Genomic DNA, 25631 nt, shown 5'->3' on the forward strand with positions numbered 1-25631 from the left:
CCTTTCTAAAAAAGATCTTGCCAATTGTTACCCTATTTCCAGTTTGCTGATGGCCCTCGAGGCTTATCTCAGTGAAATATACATCTGTGTATAGATGAGACCCTTCCCCCACTGCCCTTTTTTTTTTTTTTTTAATTTAAATAAACACAGCTAAAAATTAGCTCTATCTTTAACCTGGTCATACAACTGAGACTGCAATGGGGGCGAGGACTTGTTTGGCTTTGTCTGCTGTCTTCTGACTTGGTGTCTGTTAGAACCCAAATGTTTTTCATCACTTAAATCCTATTGCTTGTCTCTTATTTTTTTAAAATCGTATTTGAACCTGGGGAAATCTGGTTAGCATCTCAGGTTGAAGTTCCAAGCTCAGTGGCTTTATTTTCAACAATGTTCATCTGCTCCTGTTCCGGTACAGCTGTTGGACTCCTCAAAGGTCCCCTTTTGAGTGCTGTGCTTTTCAGTGTTGACTGGGAATGTTTCACCTTAGGCACCGCTGTGTTTTACATCACTGTACTATACCTTTAAAATCTCCCCTCCTCCACTGCCACACACAAGGGGTGGACATTTATTCATTTATTCACCTACTTGCCCCGCTATCAGGAACATCCCTCAGGATTCACTCAGAAAGCTTGGTGGTGATATGCTCTGAAAGGCACACTCCGTTGTTCCCTGCGTCTATGTGTCGGGGTACTTTATGGAACGCTCTATCCCTGGCATTAAAGAATGGTGTTGTAGCCCTGCAGTCTAATGCAGAACTTGATTGCTTGGTCTTCTATCTCACAGAACAAGGTATGTGTGTGGAGGAGGGACCCGAGTGTGTCATATAAGAGCCCTCATCTCTGAACCAATTTAGCTGCACCGGTTTTGGAAGAGATTAGCAGAGACCTGTATTTCCCCTGCCCTACAGGAAGCTGAGGGCACCATTAGTGATGCTCCAGACCCCATGAACCAGTATTTTCCATAGGATAAAAACACTGCTAACAGTCAAGCCAATGACGCTAAATAGAGCATAGCTGCTATTCTGAAAACTCTAGTACTGTTCCTCAAAAACTACTTTTACACCTGACGGTGTTGTAAGAGAAGTGTAAAATTCTGGGTTGCTTTCTAGGACTTGATGCTGCGTCATGGCTGGAGGACTGGAGCCATTGTACCAGAACTGGAACCTGAAATCCGGATCATTAATACAGAGCAGTACATGCACTCGCTGACTTGGCAACAGGCACTCACAGGGCTGCTGGAGAGAATGCAGGTAGGTTGGAGCAGAGCCAGGCTAATGAGTCTAACTAGTCTTCACCTCTCAGAACTAGGATTTAGATTTTTGGCTTGGGTCAGATTGCATTTGATCTCCTTGTGCCCCTGTAGACTTGGACCATTCTGATAAAACTGCTGCACGGCTTAGTATTACTACTTGTTTATGCTCCAGTTAGGTCCCGGACTAGAATAGCAGTGGTGTTTACGAATAAGAATTTTTAAGCTAGTATGGCAGAGGTGGAGTTGCTGGTAGCATACCTTTTTAATGAGGAAATACAATTCCTTCTACATACTAGGTCTGGTTGTACATAGGGATGGGTGTCGTCTACGCTGGCAGGTGAATAACATATCCTCCATAATATATTCCACATCCTGCTGGTCTCATGGCAACCTGTAGTTCTAATTAACTATCTCTGACCCCTTCTCCAGTATCCTTTCTGCAATTATAAAAGTGAGTGGGAGGGCTAACTATCAGAAGAATGTTACTCTGATTTGTGAAATAAAATGGACTGGAAGCAGCTTTCCTGTCTGTCACTAAGCTTTCAGTAACACTAATTTAATAAATGATGGCACTTTTCATAAGATGATGCTAGTCCTAAAATAAAATCCTGCTAATGTAATTTTTAAATCCGTGTAGGTCATAGATTCTTCCGCAGAGCTCAAACATGGTTTTGCATGTTAGCTGTTCATTTGCTAAGCATGACTAAGAAAGCAGTGGATGAACACTTAACTTTCTTCTCTGAAGACGTGAATTTCAGTCTGACTTAGAGTCTCAATAGGGGACTAGGGAAAATGTGTTTGAGATGCACAAGGCAATTTAATGTCAAAGAAATTCATAGGTGTCAAAACTAATTGGAGGAAGATTGCCCTATGCATGTGTTATGGCAACATCAAGCCACGGCTGTTATTGCTTCCCTCCTTAGTCACCTAAACCCCTTCATAAATATAAGACACAAATCCCACACTGTATGACTTAACAGATGTTTTCATGAGGATCTTTTGTATCCTCCACAGATGTTAATATACTATAAGCAACCAACACTCTCTGCTAGGCAGTGTTGGGGGATTAACCAGTGACTTGTGGTTTACTCTCTAAACCAAGCCGTGCATAGTCATGGTGCATCTCCCAGAGCACAAATACTGGAGAGTAAAAGCAGGGAATTTGGTGGATTTACAGCCTGTCTCACAATTTCTTTTTTTTTTTTCTTAGTCACCTACACTTTTACTGTTGGCAATTGTAAGAAGTTGCTGAGCTCCAAAGGCCATAGACAGATACCTGGCACCTAAATTGATAGTGGCACTATCACCTTAAGAAAAAGGATTTGAGAAAAGTCAGTGTTTAGATTTAACTCTTTTTACTGGGCTTTTTTGTTCTAGATGTATCAAGATGCAGAATCAAAGCAGGTGCTGCTGGAATGGATGCAAGAGCGTCAGGAAATTAGGTGACTCAATGTACCTAAATCTGAGAGTGCTTTAGGATGAACATGCAAACTTCCCTTCCTCCCAGAATATTCCTGTGGAAACTTGTAAATATGCTCCTATGAATGTAGATATCTTGAAATCAAGGGTTGGATCTCCAGTGTCTAATTAGTTTCTGATGATTGTAGCTAGTGAAGCAGTGCAACTTCTAAAAGTGAAGCTGGGCTGAGTTCTATCCTTTATTGGGAGATGTGTTGTAAGAGATTTCTCTGTGAAATCTAATAGAATTTTTAAGCTAGCTACACAGCTATTTTTTTCACAGTGCAGAAAGTATTGTCATTACTCCTGCATTCATTCCACTGATGCAACCACTTAAATGACAGATTATACTCCAGATTGTTTTCATTTCTATCTATATTTTTCCATCCAAAGAAGCTGATTGGCAAATCCTTACTCACATGAGTAAGTGTTGTAGGCTCTTAAATGCTTAGGCTTTCATCTTCCTTGTTCACTTCAAGAGCTTGGCCAAGGAGCCTACTCACTGTTTACTTAGATGAAACTAGGCATCTTGAACAAACTTGTTTCAATTCAGCCCTGATGGGTCCTGGTAACAGTAAAGTTTAAGCAATATAGATGCATGAATTCCTCCTACAGGGCAGGACTCATGTGGCAGGCATGTAATGACTTGGCAGTAGCTATCAAACCATTGTCTTCATTCTCCCGAAGAGGAAATCTTAGCCCTTGCTGCTTACGTTTACTAGGTCCATTTAGTACCATCGCTTCTGGGTAATCTTCAATCAAGGTTAGACTCCAGTAGTAATCTCTTGCTGTCTTTTCCATCACAGCATAGCCCATAAGGAAAGTACCTGCCCTGGTGATTTTGGTACCCTGAAATTTTAAAGCCTTGTGCAAAATATGTTTCCAAGGACAGAATTGTCTAATTAGTTACAAAACCTCTGTTAACAATTTTTCTCTAAATGTTGGCCCGTGCAAACCAAATCCTCTCCTTTCAGGTCCCTTACAAAGAACTTATTCAATCCTCAGTTCGGGAGCATCTTCCGAACCTTCCACAACCCAACCTACTTCTCTCGGAGACTGATCCGGTTCTCTGATATCTACATGGCATCCATCAGCTGCCTGCTGAACTATGATGTGAACTTCACCTTTTTCCCCCGGCGCACCCCTCTGCAGCACGAGGCGCCCCTCTGGATGGATCAGCTCTGCACGGGTTGTATGAAGACCCCCTTCCTGGAGGAGATGGTGCACATCCGATGAAGGGAAAGTATGTGAGCTGAAGTTTACAGTGATGTAGTGCTAGAATTGTTTGTACAAAGGGTTAGGCTGTTTGGCCATGGATTGCCTATCGCTAAAGATGATTTTAACACGGGTGTGGGTTGTGTTTTGTCCCTGACCATCCCAGAACCTTGCCTTCCAGCACTTCCAAATATCTACCTTGCTAACAAATTGGTGCTTAAGTTAAATGGAAGGACGATCTGATTTGACTATTTTATCTAGCAAAGCATTCTCAGAGTTGGTTAGGTAGAAGTAAAACAATCACAGCAAGCTGCATGTCATGACGCCTTCAATTTTTTAAAACTCCATCTTCAGCCCCTGCCCAAATTCTGGCCCAAATCTTCTTCTAAGATGGGTAGCTGAAATTAGGTAACTGCAGTTAGGCACTGTAGCTAGAAGTGGCCTGATTCTCAGAAGTGCTAAGCAAACCCACCTCTCTGCTCTCCCATACATTTAAAGGGTTATTCAGCACCTCTGAAAGCTGATTTTAGGCAACTTAACTTTTGAATGTTTTGGTCTCTGAATATAGAGGCTTTTTTCCTTCACTTGTTATAGAAACAGTTCAAAAGCTAAGATCTTGAGACACACACACACTGCTTAGAAGGTGCATTTTTGCAGCCTTTGACATTAAAATAATGTATTTGCCATGTCTTTGAGGATTGTTTTGAAAAGCATGGAAGCTAAATTATAATGGATTTTAAATCTTTGATTATGTCCTAGTCTTAAACATATTTAAGTCAACACTTAAAATTTAACACTGAGAAGTATTGCCTTGAAAAATCAATTAAAACACTACCTTAAATGATGTAGTTTTGTTTTTACACTAAGAAGCTTAGAGCTCATATCTTCTCAATAAGATGAGCAATGCCTTTGTATTTGCACAAATTGGGCCTTATTCTGAAGTCATGGGCTGGTGTGAAGTTACACCCCTCCCTCCCCCCCCCAATGTAAAACTGAGATTAGAATAAGGCCTGTTTGTATTCTTGACTCAAGGCTGTTCCTACAGCTGTGGAAGAGATTATTCTGATTCAGTAGCAAGAAGGGGGAGGGGGGAAGTAACAAAGGATAAATTGTGGTCAGGCATGGAGAGGTAGGTGAATCTTGTTAAATCTATTCAACAAATGAGCCCAGTGTTGTTGACAATGGAGGGGGATTACTTTGTGCCAAATGTCTTTGGGTAGGAGACAGTGATTTCTAGCTATAGCTCTGCCTCGGCTTCTGTTTAGTACAAGTTTAGAATATCTGCGTAACTGAAGGGTTGGAGCCATAGGAGTTACAAAGGGCCAACCACAGCCAGAGAAGCATAACTCCTGTGCTGCTGCTTTATGACCGAGTACTTTGCACACACCATACCACTTAATCTCTTCTGCATAGTGCCAGCAATCTTACTACTGCTCTTTCAAGTAGTTGAAAATAGTATGACAAGGATGAAAGCACTGAGAGCTGCTCCTAGATGGGGATGCTATTAATAATAATCCTCCCTCCACCTATCTCGGGTCAAAGCTGGCCCATAATTCAGCTGTGGCAGGTCTATACAACCTAAAACCATATGGAAATGTTACATTGAAACCTGTATTTTAAAACATTCCCCTGGAATGTTTACACCCCAACCATAACAGTGTGCTAACCCATGAAAACCTGTCTAAAGCTGAGAGAAATAAAGTTATTTTCTGGTTTAATCTTAAAATAAATGGCAGTAGTAATACAACACCTGAAATGAAATTTAAACTCTGTTGTGATATCTAGCATGAAGTATGCAGTCTGTTTACAGCCTTGCAGTTGTCACAGGAGTTTCTAAACACAGAAAGCAGTAACAGCTGACTGAAATTTATATAGCTATAAAACAAACTTATTAGCATAAATATCCCTACTCCCCATTAAATCTACAACACCCTCTTTTTCTGCCTGCCAATAGAAATTTTTGAGCAATGCTTAAAATCAGGGCATGCTGTTTTCTTTCCATTTAGAGACACTCCAGCTTAGGGACTGAGTGGGAGAAGCAATTAAGTAGCTAACTGCTTTTCTGACCTTTTTCAGGCAGACCCTCCTTAAATACTCTAAGGGAACATCTTGGACTGTAGCTTCAGGCAGAAAGTCCAGCGGTGGTTGAGCAGCCTCCAGCACAACTTTTTGACAATGAACAGATTTGCTGCCACCCAGACTTGAACCTAGGAGCCAGAATTCCCCATTTGTCAGAGGACGGGTAGGTGTTAACCCGCAGACACAAGGGCCAGGGAGGAGGAGAGCCAGGGACTCCACCCCATCCATTCTTCATTCAGCTTCCAGCTTGAGGGACAATCTGGTCCAAAAGGAGCGCTTTCATCTTCTGAATATAGGTCTCTCAGAAGAGGAAACAGTTTCTCAGGGTTCTATCTTTCAAAAATACACAGGGTCTTTGACCTCTTTCCATCAGAAATAACAAGAACTCAGCATTTCCAGTCACCCATCACTAGATGGATTAGGCTATGCTTGCTGAGGTCTATAAGGCATTAGAGGTCCTGGGAAGAATCCAGCCAGACTCTATGATGTGACTGCCAATCGTATTGGCAGAACAAGTAAGTACCTCCACCTCAGAAATCTGCAGAGGAGACCCTTAATTAGTGGGCAACACCTTTTATAGGCCATTACAATGTGGACTTGTCATCTGCAGAGGCCTTGTTTTCCAGTAAGGTAGCGGCCCCAAAATAGATGTGCTCAAAGGCAATGTTGGCTGATGGTAGTGGCAGGGACTGTTCCTCCCTACTTCTGTTCACTGCTCTCTACTTTCCAAACATAGCAGAATTGGAGGAGACACTGGGCTTTAGAATGGAAAATTTCTTAATATCCTTTCTGCTAGCAGCATCTCCCACAAGTTTACCCTGCAGGCTCTCTGCCTAGTGCATTGGGTTTCCTTTGAAGTTTTGTTACGTATAGCTTTGGAATGACTCATAGGGCTGCAACTATGAACCACTGAGTGGAGGAGCTCAGACACAGCAGAATTGTGGGAAACTTTTCCATTCAGTGTTAGGGCTAAATTATGGTGCAAGATGCTAAAGATTACTTTATTCTCCCTCATTAGTATAGCAGCACAGCCAAGTGCACTATTTCCTTTAGTGTGTGTAAGATACATTGTACAAGAAGCACTTGCTTGCCCCTAAGAGCTTGGTGTTCTGCAAACCACTAAACTCCCAGAATACTGCAGTGGTGGTTGCATTTCACCTTTTAAGTGACAGCACAAAACAAGTTTGCTCTTTATTGCTTTATTATAGTACATGAAGCCCTCCAGATTTTTCTGAAACAAAGCAACCATTTTGGATCTTCACATCCCTGGTTTTGTTAAGGACTGGAAAATAAGTAGGTCCTGTTGTGGCCCTCAGTTGAGAAGGGAGGCTTAGGCTGAATGAGTGAGAGTTTCAGAGCTCCTCCCTTCTCTAGCTAAAGGTTATGCAGAACTCTTCCTTGGTTATTGTGAGCTAATTGGATGCTGGCTATGGCTCCAGCTCCAGCAATCATCCAGGCAGCTCGCTTACCCTAAGTGTAAGGCTTTTCCCTCCCCTGAAAAAATGGATGGCTGGGACTGCTCAGTTTCAGAAAAACATACACTTTGAGCATAGTAGGTAGATTAAAAATAAGCTGAGAGTAGCATAGACACTGAGGAGGGCCCAAAGAAATCAGGGCAGAGGTCCCCCCAAGCATGAGCCCTGGAGTGTCAGCTTCTGAGGAGGATGGATTTGGTGGGGAATGCTAAATAAGTTATCAAGAGCTGTGAACTGACTGACTCTGCAGCATAATGAAAGTTGGAGTGTTTATCACAATGGAGCCTTGTTTTCTATGTACTGTAGCAAAAGATCAAGCTCAGGTTGGAACACCTTTATAGTGAATCTGTAGCAAAGTATTGGTACAGGAGACTTGTGCAGCTAGGGGAAGTATAAGAGGAACAAAATATCAGTGGCTATAATTACAAGAAATGGCATCTTTCATCTTGTATGGAAAGATATAGAAATATGTAATTTTACCAATCAAGAGTGTTATCTGGGCTGAGAACATTACCGTGGGACAGTGTTAGGCTAGGTGAACTACATTTTAGAGTTGCACCTATACAGAGAATTCTTAGAGCCTTCCCCTTCAAAGCCACACATGCACCATGTGCCTAGTGGACAAACTGCCAGTGGCTTATTGCTCTGTGCCAAGTTTAAATCCCATAGCAGCTAGGGAAAATGAGTGAAATAATCCAATGCCATAAACCAGTGTTAATGCAGCAGCTGTAATGAAATGTGCTAGAATATCTTTGGCAGTGAGTAGCAACTGTAACCAGTTGGGAACGTAATACCTCAAGTACATAAACAGGGTACCTGTCCTGGTGACTGGATGTTTTAAAAAAAAAAAAAAATCAAGAAGCCATTTAACAATTCCACCTTTAATGCTCGTTATTTTGGTGTTCAAACATAATGTAAATAACTTGTTAAACATTACATCACTAGAGAATGCAGTAGGAGTCTCATGATATAGCAATGTCTTGGGCTGTGACTGTTGTGATCTGTAACCCTCGAATTGTAATGTGTATGCTGCAAGAGAAGAATGTTTCCGCTGCTGTAGGAGCACCTGCCATGTTATGTTGGAGATAGTGGTGGCAACTTTACCACTTGATAGACTGGGCATCATCTAGATGCCTTTGCCAAAGCTGTGACTTTTGAAGACCCATAATATAGCCACCCAAATTTGATGTAGTTGGTAAATAGGAAACCCAAGTGGATGTTTGTTACTCAAAATGTTACCACTATGGCTCTCTGAAAATTTAACATAGCAATTGTTGTTGTGTGGGTTTGAGAATAATTTGAAATGTAGCAAGTTGAAGTTCTTGTCTAAATAACTTGCTGTAGCTCATTGTCTAGTTCACAGTGGTAGGTTATTTTATTCTAAACTTCTATATATGTATGGTAAATAAACAATATCATAGTATGACAATGATTTACCATCTGGTTTCACTTAGCAACTGCAATTCTAACAGCTGAGAATCTGACAAGGAGACTTGTAGTTCTTCCATAAACTGCACTTTTAGAACAAAACAGTGCAATGTGCACAGACTTCAGTCTAAGCCTGTTTGAGGAGTCATCACTTGATTAAAGCAAACATACCAGCTGAATAAAAAGCAGTTTGTCATGCTCACCACTTCAAAGGCTTAGCATCATTAGGTTTTCGGACAAGACTGTTTTTCCAGCTATCAGATGCTGTGTGCCATTCCATCCACATTCTATTTTATATATGTAACTTAGTCCTGGAGGATTATGACTGTGTAGTACTGGCTATATTTTACACAGGGTACTATTATTTTAAAGCAATGTTCTTCAGATGTCTGCAGTGAGTTTCCCCTCCTACAGCTATGGAAGAATATCAGTGCAGAGCTCCAACTGTCAGCTTGGAGTCACACATTTGCTGTTCCAGTAGAGATTTTCTTAACTGCATCAACAAGGACATTCGTTAATCAGAGTAACTGCAGGTATGTCTGTCTTCAACTGAGGTATCTTAGCTGATGAGCTTGTTTGGTTTAATGTTAACCATTAGCTCACTCTTCATCTGCTTAACCCTTGCAGGACATGTGGGCAAGCTTCACTTAGCACTAGCATGCAGGTTTTTCCCCTTTGTTTGGCTTGCTGTATGCTTTACTCAAGAATTCTGTGGGTGTCTGAAAAATCTTCCCCCCTCAAAGAGTCCTGAAACAGACACAGAAATGGTTAGCATGGTTCTCAGCTGGCTTCTAATTTGACACAAACATCCTTTAAGTTAATGAGGAACAAGCTGCTGGCTACTGTAGCACCACCCTTGACTCTCTACATGTTTAGAAGCAGGAATGCAAGGCTGGGTTCCTAGGCAATTCCATTTCTGAAGTGGACTAAGGGAGTTCTCACTGCCCTGACACTACAGTGTATATTTTTACTGCAGTTGTCCCTAGACGAAATTGCTATAGAAGTAGCAACTGCTGTGCTGGGCTCATGCCCCATGTGCCAGCAGTAGGTTAGGGGTAAGAAGGGGACATCACCCTACCTCTATATTGATCTCCTCTAAATCTATTTACTCAGTCTTCACCAGGGAGAGAAGATTCTCATTAGCAGTGGAAGAGGATACTGAGCCCTTGGCAGAAACCACAGCTGGGTTTAGCAGGCATCTAATTTATTAAATTGAAAACTTATTTACTGATGCTTCTAATTCAATGAAAAGAATCAAGCACCCTGCACCTATAAACACTATTAAAAATGCTAATGAGAGTTCAATGCCTGGACTAAAGTAAGAAGAGATCCCCTTACCTTAGGTCAGGTCTACACTTAAAGGATAGGTTGACCCAGCTCTGTCACTTAGGGAGTTGGATTTTTCACACCCCCAAGCATCATAGTTAAGCCATCGAATGCCCAGTGTACACAGGTGTAGGTTGACAGAATAATTCTTTCATTGACCTAGCTAATGTCTCTTCAGAAGGTGGACTAACTATAGTGACTGGGGAACCCTTGGAGCCAGTGGCTATGCTGAAGCACTGTAGCTGTTTAGACATGTCCATAGATTCCTCTCCTGTCTGGCTCAAGCATCCCTGTGTTAAGTGCAGCTTAAGGGTTGTTTTTACATCCTTACAGAATCCCATTCACCCCTACTAGCAAGTATGAGCCCCCCTCACCCCCATTTGGTTAAGTTTTAAACAAGTGTTTCATCAGAATAAAACAGGTGAGACTATTTTCTTACCTCAAATGGTTCACACATCAAACTCTGGGCCCCAAAGATAGGATTTGGGAAAGACACTAAGGGCGGGTTCCTGGCTTGCTCTTCCTCTTCCAGGTCAGCCTGTATGCAAAGGTACAAGAGATTAGGTATCGGTCTTCCTCCTCCTCTAGAGGGGAGTTCATCATTGCTGCAGTTTTAAGCACTTCTATGGTTCCTCGCATTAACAAGGTAGTGAAAATGAAATTGAATTATAGAATCTAGTTAGTAAGGAGGTGTTCTTAAATATAAAATCTTTTCCAAGACATTTGCACAGAAAGGTAATTATTTTTATGATAGAAATCAGTTAAGGGTAATTTCATCCATATTGCTCATTTACCTCCCACACTGGTTTCCATATTTCTAGCTTCCTTCTCCCCATACCCGTTTATACCTATTACCGTACCACATAACAATTCAGGTTTAAGGTGCTTAGCAACCTCACTCTAGTTTAAGCTATAACTTACATGTCTGCAGTCTGCAGACCCTGCACTACAAAATATCCATTTCTTCCCATAGTGGCTAAATCATAGGCCTGGTCTACATAGTTATGGCATGAGGATCAGGCTATGCCAACCTAAGCCTCAGTGTAGACACAGCTAAGTCAACGGAGGAATGTTTCTGTCAACTTAACTTACCATGATGGTGGCATTCGTATTGCACAGGAAATACCCCTGCTGTCACAGTAGTCTGTCTCTACACTATGGAGTGGCATTGTAGTGCCTACAGTGTAGACATGGCCCTAGTATTGCAAGTTATGGAGACAGCAATGACCCCTCGTGAGAAGAGAATGTTGCAGTGATCCAAATTCTCCCTACAGACCTATGCACTTGGCCTAGATCTAACAACACACCTTCAAAAGCTGTCACAGTATAAACTGGAAGGTCAACTACATCAAACAATCCTTTATTGTAGCCTTAATAGTTATCTTCCCCCAAGTCCCTTGTGCAATGACTATCTAACCTTAAAGAATTTCCTTGTAGTTTAAACCTCCTCCACCCTCACTTTTAGTAAAAATTATTAAACATAGGCGAGTCTCACCCAAGTCAACTCTTCAGGCTTGTGTACATGGTGCAGTAATGCGCACCAACTGGCCTGTGTAGACCCTCCTGGCACACACTAGGGAACTTTTAGAGTGTGCCAGCAGTAGCCAGTTAGTTCACAACACATCCATGTGCATAAGAATTTGCTCCATGTAGACAAGCCCTTAAAGATGAGAATTCTTAGCACTTCTCCACCCAAGTTCTTCTTCCAGAACTACATCCTGAGCAGTAGCCTTACTACAAGGGTAACAGATGGAAATACGCCTCAGAAAACTTTCTGAATGTTTTTATGGGGAAGCTATTCATCCATTTCCAAAGGTCACATGTAAATGAGACTTCAACAGTGAGAATTTAGATGCAGGCTGCTGTTTAAATGCATCAGAAAGCAAAACACCCCACAAGAGTTCATAGCTGCATACAGTCACCCAGTTTGGTTACTGTAACACCTTGAGCTCTTATGCATATGACCATTGCTGTACTGATAACAGAAATGGTTTGTGCTTTCGTGAGAGAAGCTGTAGCAAGGTTGTTTTTTTGTTTTTTTGTTTTTTTTTAAATATACAGCGAATATACTTTTCTCCAAACCTGAAAGTAGTGGAACTGGAATCCTCGGTTTTTTATTTTTTGGTAGTAATAGGACACTCCAGCAACAGCTAATAGCAGCAGCACTACGACAACAGCTGATGTTACCCCAATGGTCACAGGATGAGATGATTTCATAGCATTAGTAACCTGGAAGAGACGCACTAAGTTGTTTTAGTTCTTTGTTAAAATACATAATGAAGAACTGTCTTAAAGACAACTGGTGTGTTAAAAAGTGTTAACTAAACTTTTTCACACCTGTGAAATAGAGGGCTGGCTACCTGGAACATTTATGCAGTTTGTTTGCCCTGTGTGCTGCACTCATTCCTGATCTGATCTCATCTTACACACACACAGCTCAGATTGGACATCAAACTATATAGTAGACTAAACCACTTCGTCCACTATCCTACTACTGCCCAGAAGTTTCAAAAGAAGCTATAATACATACACTGATGCATCTCATCATTACTATACTGGTTACCTTACATTCCATTTTGCTCTGTTGTGATGTAAAATGGTCTCCTCCCTTTGCAGATTTGAGACATGCCTTTACTCAGCACTATTAAATTTTCAAGGCACATAGCAATAGGCCGAATGAGAGGAAACTAGCTCTCTCTGTTGTTGGCTGGTGGGCAAAGAGTGCATTTTTCAGACTGGTGCTATCTGTTGGATTACTTAGTTTTTGTACTGGTGCCACTTGTTTGCTTCATGCTGTTCTCAATGTTTTATAGTCCAGTCATAGCAATCGCTACGCAAATACATCTAAAAATGTACAAGTCCCACATTATGTCATGTCTTTGAACTGGCCATTAGTTGGTCCTCCTGCCCCTCAAAACAGCAGGCAGAAAGTGAGGAGGGCTGCTCTGCCAGGGAGTTGGAGGTACACCTACACCAGGTAGGCAGATAGGATGCCTGTTCCAGCAATGATCAAGGAGAAGAGGAGGGATCAGTAGGAGCAGAGGACAGACCTTTGCCGGGAAGTGTAACACTCAGGTATAGTTCTGTGCAAGGAGGAGGGAGTAGTTGGTAACTAACATACATGATCTGAGGTCAGAAGAACTCTGATGTGTATGTATATCCTATTATACATAGCAACTACTACAGGATAATTAAAGAGTAACTGGCTCAATATGTAGAGCCATTCACACTAAATTCATCCCTGTGTTGTATAACAATACAGTAGGTCTAGCTTAATACCTAGCAGCCTCCACCCAAAGATCTCAAAGTACTTTAGGTTCAGCCCACTTGTGCTGTAGCAAAGTAGTATCCCCATTTTACCAGTGAGGATACTGAGGCACAGCAAGTTTATGCTACTTGCACATGCCTCAGTGTAGCCTTGTGCCCAAATGACCAAATAATTCTTGGCTTGCTTTACTTGGATTTCCTACCGTGTTATGCGTACAGAATGCATTAGTATTGGCTATATGAGGACACACACTAACACAAAGGTCCATTCATAAAATTCCACGTTAGCATCTTCTAAGGCAAGCACCCTACCTTTAAGGGGGCACTTTGCCTTTACTGAGCTATCTCCCTGCTCTCCACATCACAACTACCCCCAAGAGTAGGAGCCCAAGCTTGTGTGTCCCCAGTCTGGTTCTTCACTGCAGCAGGCCAGAGTATGGCCAGGCTGGACTCTATTTAATGACACACACCGCGGTACAGTGGTTCCTTGGTGAGCACATCGAATGGGACTTGTTCTGCTCTGACGCAGAGTAACTGAACCCAACATGTATTCTTAAATCCACCATTTAAACTCTCAATGGAATTGAACAAGTAACTTGCCTGAGCCAGATGCACAGGCTGCTGAGGCATCCTAAGCGGCCCCTCGATGGCATGAATGATTCCATTGAAGGTCAGAATGTCCCACTCTACGATCAGGGTATTATTAACCACTTTGGAACCCTGTCACAAGAAGAAACAATATTAAGGGACTCAATGTGAATATGTTTTAGAAAAACGTTACCCATTACCTAGACGCAAGAAAGCTGGCTGAGTACTGAACTGCCCCAACATACTTACAGGGGGCTGCGTGCTATTCAGCAGGGGAGCGTCTGCAATGAGAAGGTTGTAGCCGGAGCAGGAAGGTATAACAGTACCGTGGGTGAGATTGAAGCTCAAGAGGAGAACATCACTCAGGGAGACGTGGAGCTTTACTTCCTCCCATGTTAATGTCTGAGAAAACAAAGCATAGACGTGAGGGTGAGACAGAGTCAAAAGCAGGGGGAAAATAAGTCAGGCATTTTCTGCTCTTTCAACATTTTAGTTGTATGCTGTCCAATGAGTCAATGGAGAAAGACTTCTTGGAATGCAGTGTAGACAAGGTGCCTGACTAGTTTTTGCATTCCAAGCAAGAGAGCCAGAACAATCCCACTTCAGCCATAAAACCCACTCAGTCATTCTGGAGCATGTTTCCCTAATCCTCCAAGCAAGCAACAGCACCGTATTCAAACGGTTATAGATTGTGTGTGGCCAGTGATGAGAGAATCCCGCATTCTCTCAAGCTGTCTCACCATATTGACCCCAAAGCCAGAATTCAAGGGTACAAAGAGAGTTTTATATGCGGTGTCATTGGAGAGGAAATTGAGGAACTCAAGTCCATCCTGCGTGGTGTTGGTGTAATCCAGTAACATCTGGGGGAGAGAGAGAGAGAGAATCTTAAGTGCCAGCCTGAAGCTGTGGGTTTGTCAGAACATTCTGGCCAGCAGAACCCAGGAGATGTCACATGAATTCTCCCCACCTTTGCTAGAATAGCAGAGATGTTAACTGGCAATCAGAGGAAACAGGCTGACACTCTCACTATGCATGGCACTTCAGAGAGCACAAACTCTTGCCTTCCATTTCAATGATTTTCCTTTCCAAACCTTTGGGATCCGGGGATTCCCTATTAGTCACTACTTTGCTTTACTGACAGTTTGCAGAGGAGCATGCCCCTTCCCGCTTCCCTGGCTAGAGGGAATGTGGCACCAGCACTTACGGAATAGAAGATTGAAAAGTTGGAGTGTTCAGCCAGCACAGCCAGGAGATTTCCACTGCAGGAGTAGCCATCTCCAATGAACCCATCTCTGCAATTACACCTCACATCTGGAAAGGGGAGAAAGATGTGAGAGGAACAGGATTGGGTGTGAGCTCTTCAGACAAATACACTGAACTATTGCTTAGGATTTCTGTCCATGCAGAAGGCAGCTGTGGTCCCGTGGATTGAGCTCTGGACTAGGAGTCAAAAAAACTGGCTTCTCTTCACCTCTGTGTAACCTCGGGCAGCTCACTTAACCTCCCAGTGCCTTAGATTCTCCATCTGTAACAGGGAGGCTCAAAACACTTACCTGCCTTTGTAAGGCATTTTGAGATGTCTGGTGCTTTATGTTATTAAATAAGTGTTCAGGGCATAAACCAATGTAGTGGAAACCGGAAAGTGTAGAGTTTAAACAGAGACCGTGTATTGCAGATGTGTTGGGTACGTTTTCCCCCTTGACACTGTGGTGTGTGCATAATCAAAAAGAGCATAAATTCTTGATATAACACACGCCTTTGAGATGCAAACTTGTGCAATCACATTCCCTGCTGCAGATTCCAACGGAGCCAATACCTTTAGCTCTGTAGCAGAAAGCATCCCACCTCTCAGTCAGGTTTTTTCGGGAGCCATAATCCACAATGCCAATGTGGTTGGAGCCACAGCTGGCGGTCGGGTACACAGTCGGGTATCCTGCGGTGCCATTATTGAGCCAACCAACTAAGCACAGATGGAAACCCATCTGCAACAGGAAAAGAAGTTGCCCAGTGAGAGACAGGATTGTATGAGCTATGAATCAGTTTCTATAATGGCACTGATTCACTTTAGTATTCTCTACTGAAAGCCCTATATCAAGGAGATACTCCTGCCCTGCGCTCCATTGCCGAGCCTGGAAGGACATCATTTTACTTACGCAAACAGAAACTTGATGCGTCATGCCAATGAAGCATCATCTTTTATTGGGCAACAGAGAGACAACAGAAGTTGGTCCAATAAAAGTTATTACCTCCCCCACCTTGTCTCTCTAAAGTCCTGGGACTACACGGCTACAACAACACTGCATTCGGTTCATTTGCCTGGCATTTATCCACCCCATCAAAGCACATCATCATCAGCCCCACTGCTCTGGGGCACTGTGGCTCATACACAGCTTCAGCGCGTTCCCATCACAGGAAAAGAAGCGCAAGGCACCTGGCACTTTGAAGGGGAAACGGCCATGACAAAGGGCATGTGCCTGGTGGACCCGGCTGCTGTAATGGACACACTCAGAACCCCTGTATAAAAAGCACTTGCCCTGGGCTGCTTCCCACTTTGCTGCTAAAGCCAGGATTCCAGCCCTCCGGAGAGGTGCCAAAATGAGGTGGATCACTGAGCCCATCACCAAACTGTCGCTTTCAGGCCCATTGAGGGACAAGAGCAGGCTCAGCTGTGACTCTGCTTTTACCTGCTGAGCTGCCGAGAGCTGCTGGAGAGTGGCCAACGCAGCATCTTCGGCCATGCAGGCAGCCTCAGCCTCCCCGTAGGTGAAACTGTACTTCCCTCTTGGTGACTGGAGGTGGAACACGCCAATGGTTTTGTCTGGAAAACAACGGTGCCAATGCATGTCACTTCACTGGGAGATCTCCAGAAACAGGCTCAGGGCCTGACCGGCAGAGAGCCCTGTGATCTTGCATCCGAAAATAATCACAGGCACAATTTTAGGGTCATTCAATTATTCCTGCAAATCAGCAAGGCTGCAGCTGAAGATCCAACATAATATATATTTATATAGTGCCTTTCACCTAGATCCTAAATACTTATCTACACAAGCGTGTGTGTTTCGCACTCTCACACCTAGAGAGCAAGGGCCAGATTCAGCAGCTGCTGGACACCACATTGCAATGCCAAGCAGCCAGTGTACACCACTCAGTCTGACGTTGCAGACCTAATCTACTTCTGACTGTTTAAAAGGATATATACACATAGCAGCAGGGTTATTTATCATTAAAATGCAGCCACTTCTGGGGGGGGGGGGGGAGAGGAGGATGGAAGCCATTCTGCACCAGTGCTCCCTAACTCCATACTGGTTATTGACTCAACCTAAACTCAGAGGGACCAGAACCACCTACTGAACCAACACCACCACTTCCTGCTGCATGAGGGCTTTTCTTAGAGTCCCCTCCAAGCAGCCTGACCTTGTTTAACTTGTGAGATTTTACACATTAACAAGTGACAGAGGCAAGAGATTGGGAGTTTTATGGGACCCTTGAGCCCCCACTGGGTTTGACGTAGAAATCTCAGGGGAGGAAACGGCTTTATGTCTGATAGAGCCTGGGGCCGGAAAACAGAGGCTACCCATCTCCTCTATGCGGGGTGGTTTGAAATAAGCGGTGACGAAACAGCCTCTGCCTCCCCAACTCCTGTTCTCTGAAGAGGAAAGTGGTGGCAATAAGGACTCATACCATGAAAGTGCAGATCAGTGCAAATGGCCTCGGGGTGGCAGTGCCCGTTCTTTTCCAGGCAGCGGTTGGTGGGTGGCACAGCTTCCTCCAGGCACTGGATTCCATTGCCAACATAACCCGCTTTGCACTCACACTTCCGAGCATTCTGCAACACAAAGGAATCCACGGGGCACTACGGAGGCCAGTCCCAGCGCTCGGGCACCCCGTGATCTCCTGCTGAGGCCTGGCTGGTTCTAGCAATGGGGTTGCTGACCATACTGAAATTTCTGAGCTGGGTTTGACCGTAACAGGACAACCTCCTTTCTTGCAAACCTAGGCTGAGCTCCTCCCTGGGCCTGGGAAGTGACATGACCTGGCGGTGCCACCTGAGGCCATAATTGCAATGTCACAAGGTGACCCATGGAATATGCTCCAAATGTGGTGGTCTTACCCCAGAGAGGGGATGAGCTCAATCACTGTGGGGGACAAATCCTATGTCCAGTCAAACTTCCAGGGAAAAATCATGCCCCCCCCCCCCCCCACACAGGACTGCAAAGCAGCTCTGGGGCTGCCACAGAACTGGTGTCACTCCCACAGCCCTTGCCCCCCAACCTCTTGTTAGGGGAGGGGGACAGCAAGCAGAATTGTGTAGCACTGCCCTGTACGGAGCAGAGCTCTGTGACACAGCTGTGACACACACCCCCTCCCGCCTTCACAGGCTCTTCCAGTCCTGCCTCCCGCTGCAGCAGAGCAGCCACCAGCCCCTCTGCAAAAGAGCTGGTGCCACTGCAGAGGAGGGGGCAGCTTTTGCCCTGTCCCACAGGCGGTCTCTCTCACACCATTCTTTGTTGCCGTTAGTGTTCCCCCCACGCTCTAGGGGACAGGGTTCACTTTGAGCAGAGAACACCCTGGGCTGTAGGGGAAGGAACGCTAACCCCTGAAAGCTAGCAGCAAGTCAGGCTTCCCCAACCTTCGGAGTATGGCACATGGTGACAAGAGAGCCCTGGGGAGTCAGGAGGGTTGAATGGCTGGGGAAGCACTGACTAGAAAGCTATTGCTCATGGCTCTTGCCTTGTAGACTAGTTGCTGCCATTGGACCTGTGCGGTGGTGCCAGTGTTCCTCATCCATCTCAATGCTGTTCCTACAACACGGGCAGGGCAGCCAAATGCCTTTCGCGTTCACGACATACTTACTGGCCCAGTGCTGAAGCACAAGGCGTGCTCGCTGCAGTCTCCATTTCTGCCATCTGCACACCTGTCTATGGGGCTGCAGACGTAGCCATCTCCCTGGTAATCCAGTAGGCAGGTACAGGAGAGCTGAACACCCACCTGAGTGCAGTTGGCATGCTCACTGCACCCTCCATTGTCATCCCGGCACTGGTCAATCACTAAGGCAAGAAAGACAGTTCAGCCTTTTAACTCAGCGGGCTTTACAAGGGCCTGATCCTCCAGCCCTTGTTCGCGGGACAGTCCCCAGTGTGACTTCGGGAGGGTCCTGCATGGATCGATGATCTTTCACAAATACCTTTTTGGTCTTTCCATACCACAATTAAATATTAGCAAACTAATGGCAGTGGGTGCAATGAGAGAGTAGCTGTATACTGCAGCGTGCCTGGCAGGAATAGGAATTTGCACTATAATGGATACAGGGGCTGGTATTTATTAATGGCATTCCCTGTAGATTAAAATAGAAACAGATCGTGTATATTAAGGCTGAGATGGAATTAGGCATCCAAATCCCTTAGGCAGATTTGAAAATCTCAAGCCTAAATACTGATTGGTTGATAACATCCTGCACTGTCCCATTTAAATACAAAGCACCTGCATCATTCCACAAAGGTCTAGATGATTAGAGGAGTACGTGTTATTTTCCCCCATCTGATACCATCTTCATTCTCCAAACTACCCACATCTCCACATTTGTCTGAACACTAGAGATTGCCCAGCTCAGGCCCAGGCCATATGCTCCAACTGTACCTGTGCAAGTTCTTCCATCTCCTTCATAATGTAAGTTGCATTCACAGATATTATCAGCTCGGCAGGAGGCATTGGGGTGGCAAGCTGGGGAACACACCGGTGTTGCAGCTAGACACAGAACAAGCCATGCAAATCAGTAGGTTGCACTCTGCATGCAGAGACATCTCCAAGTCCTGCTGCAGTATATGCTCCACCCTCCCACTCCAGGCTCGGCACAGCTCTGCTCCTGCATCTCCCGCCGCTCCCTACCTCAAGCTGGGGCTAGTCTCCATGCCTAGTTCCTCCCTCCTCCCACTGTGACTTTCATACTCTTTGGCCTGCTGATCCCTTGGCCTGGAGCAATGTCCCTCTTTCCAGTCCACCTCACTCCTCCTGCTCGACCCCATTTCCATCCCCTGGCTCCCCATCAGTGCCCTTCACACTCCAGGCTGCCTAATCCTCCCTCTTGCTCAATTTAAATAAAAATGAGAACTCTCCGGCTCATTCACAACCTAACTTCCTGTATCTTTGTTCCAACCCTAGTTGCTTATCCCCTGGGATGTCGTTATGGGCCAGCCCAGGTCTCCAGTAGAGACCAGCGTTCTGTTTTAAAAAGCCAACTTTTCCAAAGTATTTTTGAAACCATTTGCCTGCTCAGACCATCTTGGACATGATCTCAGGGCAGGCCTCAGGAGGCACATTTGGGTTCTTTAGATCAAGGCATTCCCAAGATACAAGAAAAAATATTCCTCTTCTCTGACGCAGATTGGAGCAGGATCAAGTCTGCCTTAGTCTCTGCTGAGTTAGGGCCCTATACAGTATAATAATTCAGGGCCTGATTTTGAGATGTGCAGAGCCCCCACAACTCCCATGGGCTTCATTGTGAATTGATGGTGCTCAGCACCCAGCAGGATCAGGCCCTGAATTCCCACCCAGCACCGAACAATCACACTTTGGTGATTACCTGCCCCATTTCAGAGCTCTTCATGGGAACATTAGAAGGAGCAAAGATGCTCCAAAGGGAAAGGTTGTTCCAATGGCAGCTCAGTGCTGTTCTCACTATAGCAGTGTATGGCAGGGCTTGTTTGGCTAAGGTTGCCACATGTTCTGGTGCACCAGGTTCTGCTCCTTAATACCCCCAGATCTACACCATGAATTCCCTGCCCCTCTCTCCACATGGTGCCTCCCACTATGTCCAATTCTGCCTGCTGCTATCGTCGACTGTCAGCACGTCCATGGGCCTTTGCTAGGCGTGCTGGGCCAAATTTTCAAACTCAGACCGGGAGGGGTGTGGGGGGGGTCCAAACACAGAAACATGTGAGCAATTGCAGCTGCCTTCTCACACACCTGGAGTGCTGTCCAGAATCTCTGGGTACATCTGCGCTACAGCTGGACTCCCAGCTCGGGTAGACATTCACACACTAGCTTGGATTGAACTAGCACCTAAAAGTAGCAGTGTGGCCCTGTTGGCATAGGCGGTGGCTTGGGTTAGCAGCCCTAGTCTGTTCCCAAGAGGTCGAGCGGGATTGGGCGTGGGCAGTCAGCCCGAGCTCCCACTCACACCAGAGGCCACGTGGCTATCTTCAGGCACTAGCTCAAGTTGAGCTAGTGTAACCCATGCCTACATGGTGTGGTGGGTGCTCTGTCTCCCTCTAGTGGCACCTAGACTCTCTACAGATTGAGGAGTCCTCTACCAGCTTGGCTAACAGCCACGTGGCTTTTGCTCAGGTAGTTGAGACTCATTCCTGAAGCTTCAGAGATCCCAGGTTCTATCCCGCCTGCTGACAACCGGGATCCATAGGCATTATACTAGCACAGGTACATCTACCCAAGCTGGGGATCCCACCTCCCAGGTACTGTGTCCAGACTCCACACTCGCCTCATTCAGATCTCTCCTACAAACTCACTTCCACAGCATCAGCTACAAAAAATAGTGCTTGTACTCCAACCCAGTCACAAAACCTCACCCCAGCTGAGCCACTAAAGTAGAGCTGCAACGTGTCTGGGTGCTGTAAAAATAAGATAGCAACAGATGGGCTCATGCATCCAGAACAAACCTAACAGGACAGAGAGAACTTTGATACGGATGAAATAAAAGACAACATGTGACTGATGCTACAGGTGCCCATTCACAGAACCACCTCCCTGTGAAAAGGAACGATACTTGGGGGTTTCACCTGTAGACTCAAGTGTATGTTACCTAGTTTGATTTCACAGCGCTCTCCTGTCCATTCCTCAGTGCAAAAACAGATTCCATCTCCGTGCAGTCCTTCATTACACATCCCATTCTCTGTGCACTTACACTCTGCAAAGCGACAGACAGGAAGACAAGAACACACCTGTAAGTTGATCCACCTTGAGAAGGAAATGTAGCACTGGAAGGGGGATTTTGGCATATGGCTACATGAGGGCTCTGTATAGGCCTGGACTTTTAGAATTGTGCGTGCAGAATTTTGCACAGGCGATTACCACAAGGCTGTACAATTGTAAAACTGCAGCCAGGAACTCCCTCTGCTTGTGCTGGTGTCCATGACCTCTCCCCCAACACCCATCTGTGCTAGGTCCAGGGCATTGACTAGTGATGGACCAACCAAACGTTGCTTAACCTTCTCCTGGAGGGCTCCCTTCCTCTCTCTGCTCTGTAGCCCTCTGGCAAATGCCCTTAGCTTCCTTTTTCCTCCCCTTGGCAGCTTGTGTCACTTACTCAAAATCCCCAGGTCAGTGAATCCCTTTGAAACTTTCTCCCCTGCTTATGAGTCCCACATACTGAATGCCTAACCTAGGGAAGGTGTCTAGGTTTCATGCTTCTTAACCGGGTCTTGTCTTCCTCTTGGCCTGACACAACACATCAGAACATGTCTTGATGCAGCAGCGTGATATAGCACTGACCCCGAAAGAGAAATGCCTCACAAGCCCATCCAATTCAGGACACATGGCAGCTCTAATTAGGAGCCTGTCTGATTAGAGGCCCAGTCACACCTCACAGCACATGCTTAACTCTCACTCACATGGATGGAGCTGCTTAACTGCACCAAGTGGGGAAGAGAGAGCGTCTTACACCTAAAGGCCTCAGCATCAGTGAATTATAATATTGAAGCAAGTGTACTGGGAAATACCCAACTCAGCCTGGCCTTGAACTGCCTCATGTACACGTCACAGCCCAGCCTTTTACACCTCAGGAAAAATGGCAGCCAATGTTATTCAACTGGCTTGATGACAGAGTCCTGCGGAGAAGGATTAAGAAAGGGTGCAGCTTCCCCGCCACAGTAGCTATAATTTGATATGATGTTAAAATTGACAGCACACTATGAGCCCAGAGTTTCTGTGGGGTTTTCCTGACCCCTTCAATATTCCACTTGGAGCACAATGCATTACAGACCAAACAGTAGTCATTGCTATCCAAACTGCTCCTCTAACCCCAAGTCTATCATCCCCAGTCAGGTCAAAGGAACTAATCCCATCCTCGGCAGTCTGGTCAGAGTATTGCATGGACCAATGCAATGCGCACACACATCACTGTCATTTATGGTTATCTGTTTATGTGTCTGTACCTTGGCAGCCCGGCCCGTATCTGCCTGGCGCGCACAGTTCACAAGCCGTCCCAATGAAAGCCTCGGTGCAGTTGCATCGTCCTGACCCATTGATCCTATCATCACAAGTACCACGGTTACTGCAGGGAGCCTCCAGCCCTCCTGGGCAGACTGAAAACACAGAGCCTCGATAAGTTACCCAAACCGGAGACCAGGCGAGAAAAGGTTCCTGCTTTTCCTGGAGGCGGGGAAAACTACTCATTAACCAAGTTTTTATTGGTAAAGAGAGTGAATTTGGTGGGTTTACTGGATAGAGCTAGCGTTCCCAGTCTACACCCCAGACTCACCATCACTGCTTTGGTGTCCCAGCATCCACTGGGCCTCACCTCACCCTACCCTTGGGATGGATTCCTCAGGGGTTGCCTCAGGTGCTCCTACCAAAGTCCTGGTGAGGTGCATGGAAGGGATGTTCCCACAGACGCTAATGCCCGGCGAAATGTCTATGGGAATAACCCCTCGCCATGACTTTCATACAAAAATGATATCAGATCTCGTTTCACTACTGCATGTCTCCTGACACTCCTAACTTGCTTTATATAAAGAAAAGGAACCGACTGCAGCAGCACTATTGGTTGGGGAAACACAGGAAGACAGCACTGCATTGTCACCATAAGATTATCTTTGCAACATAAGGGCTAGAAAGAAAAAACTGCACACACAGAAATACACATGACAAAAATGTGACAGCCACCAGCCTTTATGGTGACCCTTCAAAGGAGCTTCTATGGGTAGGCACCACCATCTGGCTAAGAGAGGACACCTTATTGTGACAAGAGAAAATAATTCCTTTGTGCCGGGGTGGGCGCAGCGGTGCAGATTTCTCACCATGACAGTCTCTTCCATAGTGGTTTGCACAGCACTGTGGTACCCAGCTGGTGGAGAAACAGACCCTCTTGCACCCTTTTGTCAGGGACCTCCGAAGAGAATGCCAGCGATTGCCGTTATCAAACATTGACGGGTACCAATGAGATCTTGATAACAGATAGTTGCGGTGTGAAAAATAAGAGAATCTGGAAAATGGATTTTCGTAATAAAAGCAAGGCTGGGTTTTGCCCTGTGGGGAAAATGACAACAATGGGTCAAAACCATCAACATCCTGAGTTTTGTCCCAACTAGCTACTTCCCCACCCTTTAACTAAAGGGAGAAATTTCTCCAAGAACATTAGTAAAATTGTTACAATACGACTAAAAACCAACTCACATACTGGAGAGAGGCGCTACCCATATTCCTTTTTCTGTATAATCATCTTACAAATGGTGGGAAGAGATGAAAGACAGAGAAGATGGGGGGCAGGTGGAGGTGGAAATCCGTGTTTGCAGACTATCGGGCAGGCGGTGATACATGACAATGCAGAAAATGAATTTGTCTTGGAACAATCAATGGTCAAGCTGTCAAGTGAAAACTTGTTGCCTCACCAGGATCAGAGTGCCCAGGCTGGCGTGAGCATAGGCACAAGTCTATATCCAGTAGCCTACTGCTGTGCCTTACCAATAATGTCAGATTTAAGTAGCCCTTGTCATCCCAGAGATCTGCAGATGCATCACCAAAGAACAGCAAGCCAGCAGCTAGCCAGTGTACAGCATATGTAACTCCGTTGTTCAGTGTATGTTCTCTGTCTCCCTTTGGGCATCATGCACGGGGGGGGTGGGGGTGGAGGGAGGGAGGGCTTGGCAGGTGCCAGCCAGGGGCGTCAGTACTTTAGTTCAAGCTGTATAGCCTCATGCTCTTAACTCAGGGTGTCCCATGTTCAATCCCCAGTGATGACCAAAATGACAGTCATTACATGCACTACATGATGGATGGCTCTTGGCATATGGCCAAGCTTCCAGGGCAAATTCTTATAAAAAGTGTCCCAAGCAGCAAGGATCCTGGGTTTTAGGCTTAAATCACAGTACCCTGGTTCTTGTCCTTGGAAGGATGAATTGCTCTTTTATTTCCATACCAACGTTTAAACGGCTAACCCAGCAATAAAAGAGCCTTTGCTGTTTGGACCCAGCACTCCTGGCTGACACCAAAGCAGCAGGAAGATTGCTGGACTCTACAAGAAACAGCCAAAAAATCCAACGGTCATTTAGGTGCTTGAGGGAAAACGTACGGCTATGTTAGCAGATGGCCCCCACTCCCATAGCAACTCAGCACCTCCCGACATCACTGCAAGGTAGGGAATGATCCCCATTGTGCAGGTGGGGAACTGAGGCACAAGGATTAAGTGACTTGTTCAGGGTAACACAGGGAGTCTGTGGCAGAGAAGGAAATGGAAGCCAGGTCTCCTAAACCCCAGCCCAGTGCCCTGACCAGGAGCCCATTCTCCCTTCTACACTCCTGCTAATGGGCACTGCA

The 25631-nt window shown here is 45.3% G+C and overlaps 2 protein-coding genes across 5 annotated transcripts in view; one reads left to right on the plus strand and one right to left on the minus strand.

The window, feature by feature from the left end:
• NT5DC2 (5'-nucleotidase domain containing 2) overlaps positions 1-8329 on the plus strand; it is a 66899-nt gene extending 58570 nt beyond the window's left edge. For both annotated transcript variants that reach the window (XM_034775032.1, XM_034775033.1), the window contains exons 12-14: positions 1106-1246; positions 2626-2690; positions 3681-8329. In XM_034775032.1, coding sequence (XP_034630923.1) covers positions 1106-1246; positions 2626-2690; positions 3681-3942 — 468 coding nt within the window. In that variant the 3' untranslated portion in view covers positions 3943-8329. The remainder of the gene's footprint in view (positions 1-1105; positions 1247-2625; positions 2691-3680) is intronic.
• The window catches only part of STAB1 (stabilin 1), a 120231-nt gene continuing 102920 nt past the window's right edge, over positions 8321-25631 (minus strand). For all 3 annotated transcript variants that reach the window (XM_034775031.1, XM_034775029.1, XM_034775030.1), the window contains 15 exons: positions 24116-24344; positions 23252-23401; positions 21901-22005; positions 19722-19829; positions 18939-19132; positions 17766-17910; positions 16769-16902; positions 15901-16066; positions 15289-15395; positions 14825-14944; positions 14334-14486; positions 14097-14216; positions 12312-12458; positions 10669-10767; positions 8321-9650 (listed from right to left, as the gene is read on the minus strand). In XM_034775031.1, coding sequence (XP_034630922.1) covers positions 9600-9650; positions 10669-10767; positions 12312-12458; positions 14097-14216; positions 14334-14486; positions 14825-14944; positions 15289-15395; positions 15901-16066; positions 16769-16902; positions 17766-17910; positions 18939-19132; positions 19722-19829; positions 21901-22005; positions 23252-23401; positions 24116-24344 — 2028 coding nt within the window. In that variant the 3' untranslated portion in view covers positions 8321-9599. The remainder of the gene's footprint in view (positions 9651-10668; positions 10768-12311; positions 12459-14096; positions 14217-14333; positions 14487-14824; positions 14945-15288; positions 15396-15900; positions 16067-16768; positions 16903-17765; positions 17911-18938; positions 19133-19721; positions 19830-21900; positions 22006-23251; positions 23402-24115; positions 24345-25631) is intronic.

Source organism: Trachemys scripta, chromosome 7 (genome assembly GCF_013100865.1).
Source record: "Trachemys scripta elegans isolate TJP31775 chromosome 7, CAS_Tse_1.0, whole genome shotgun sequence".
Lineage (NCBI taxonomy): Eukaryota > Metazoa > Chordata > Testudines > Emydidae > Trachemys > Trachemys scripta.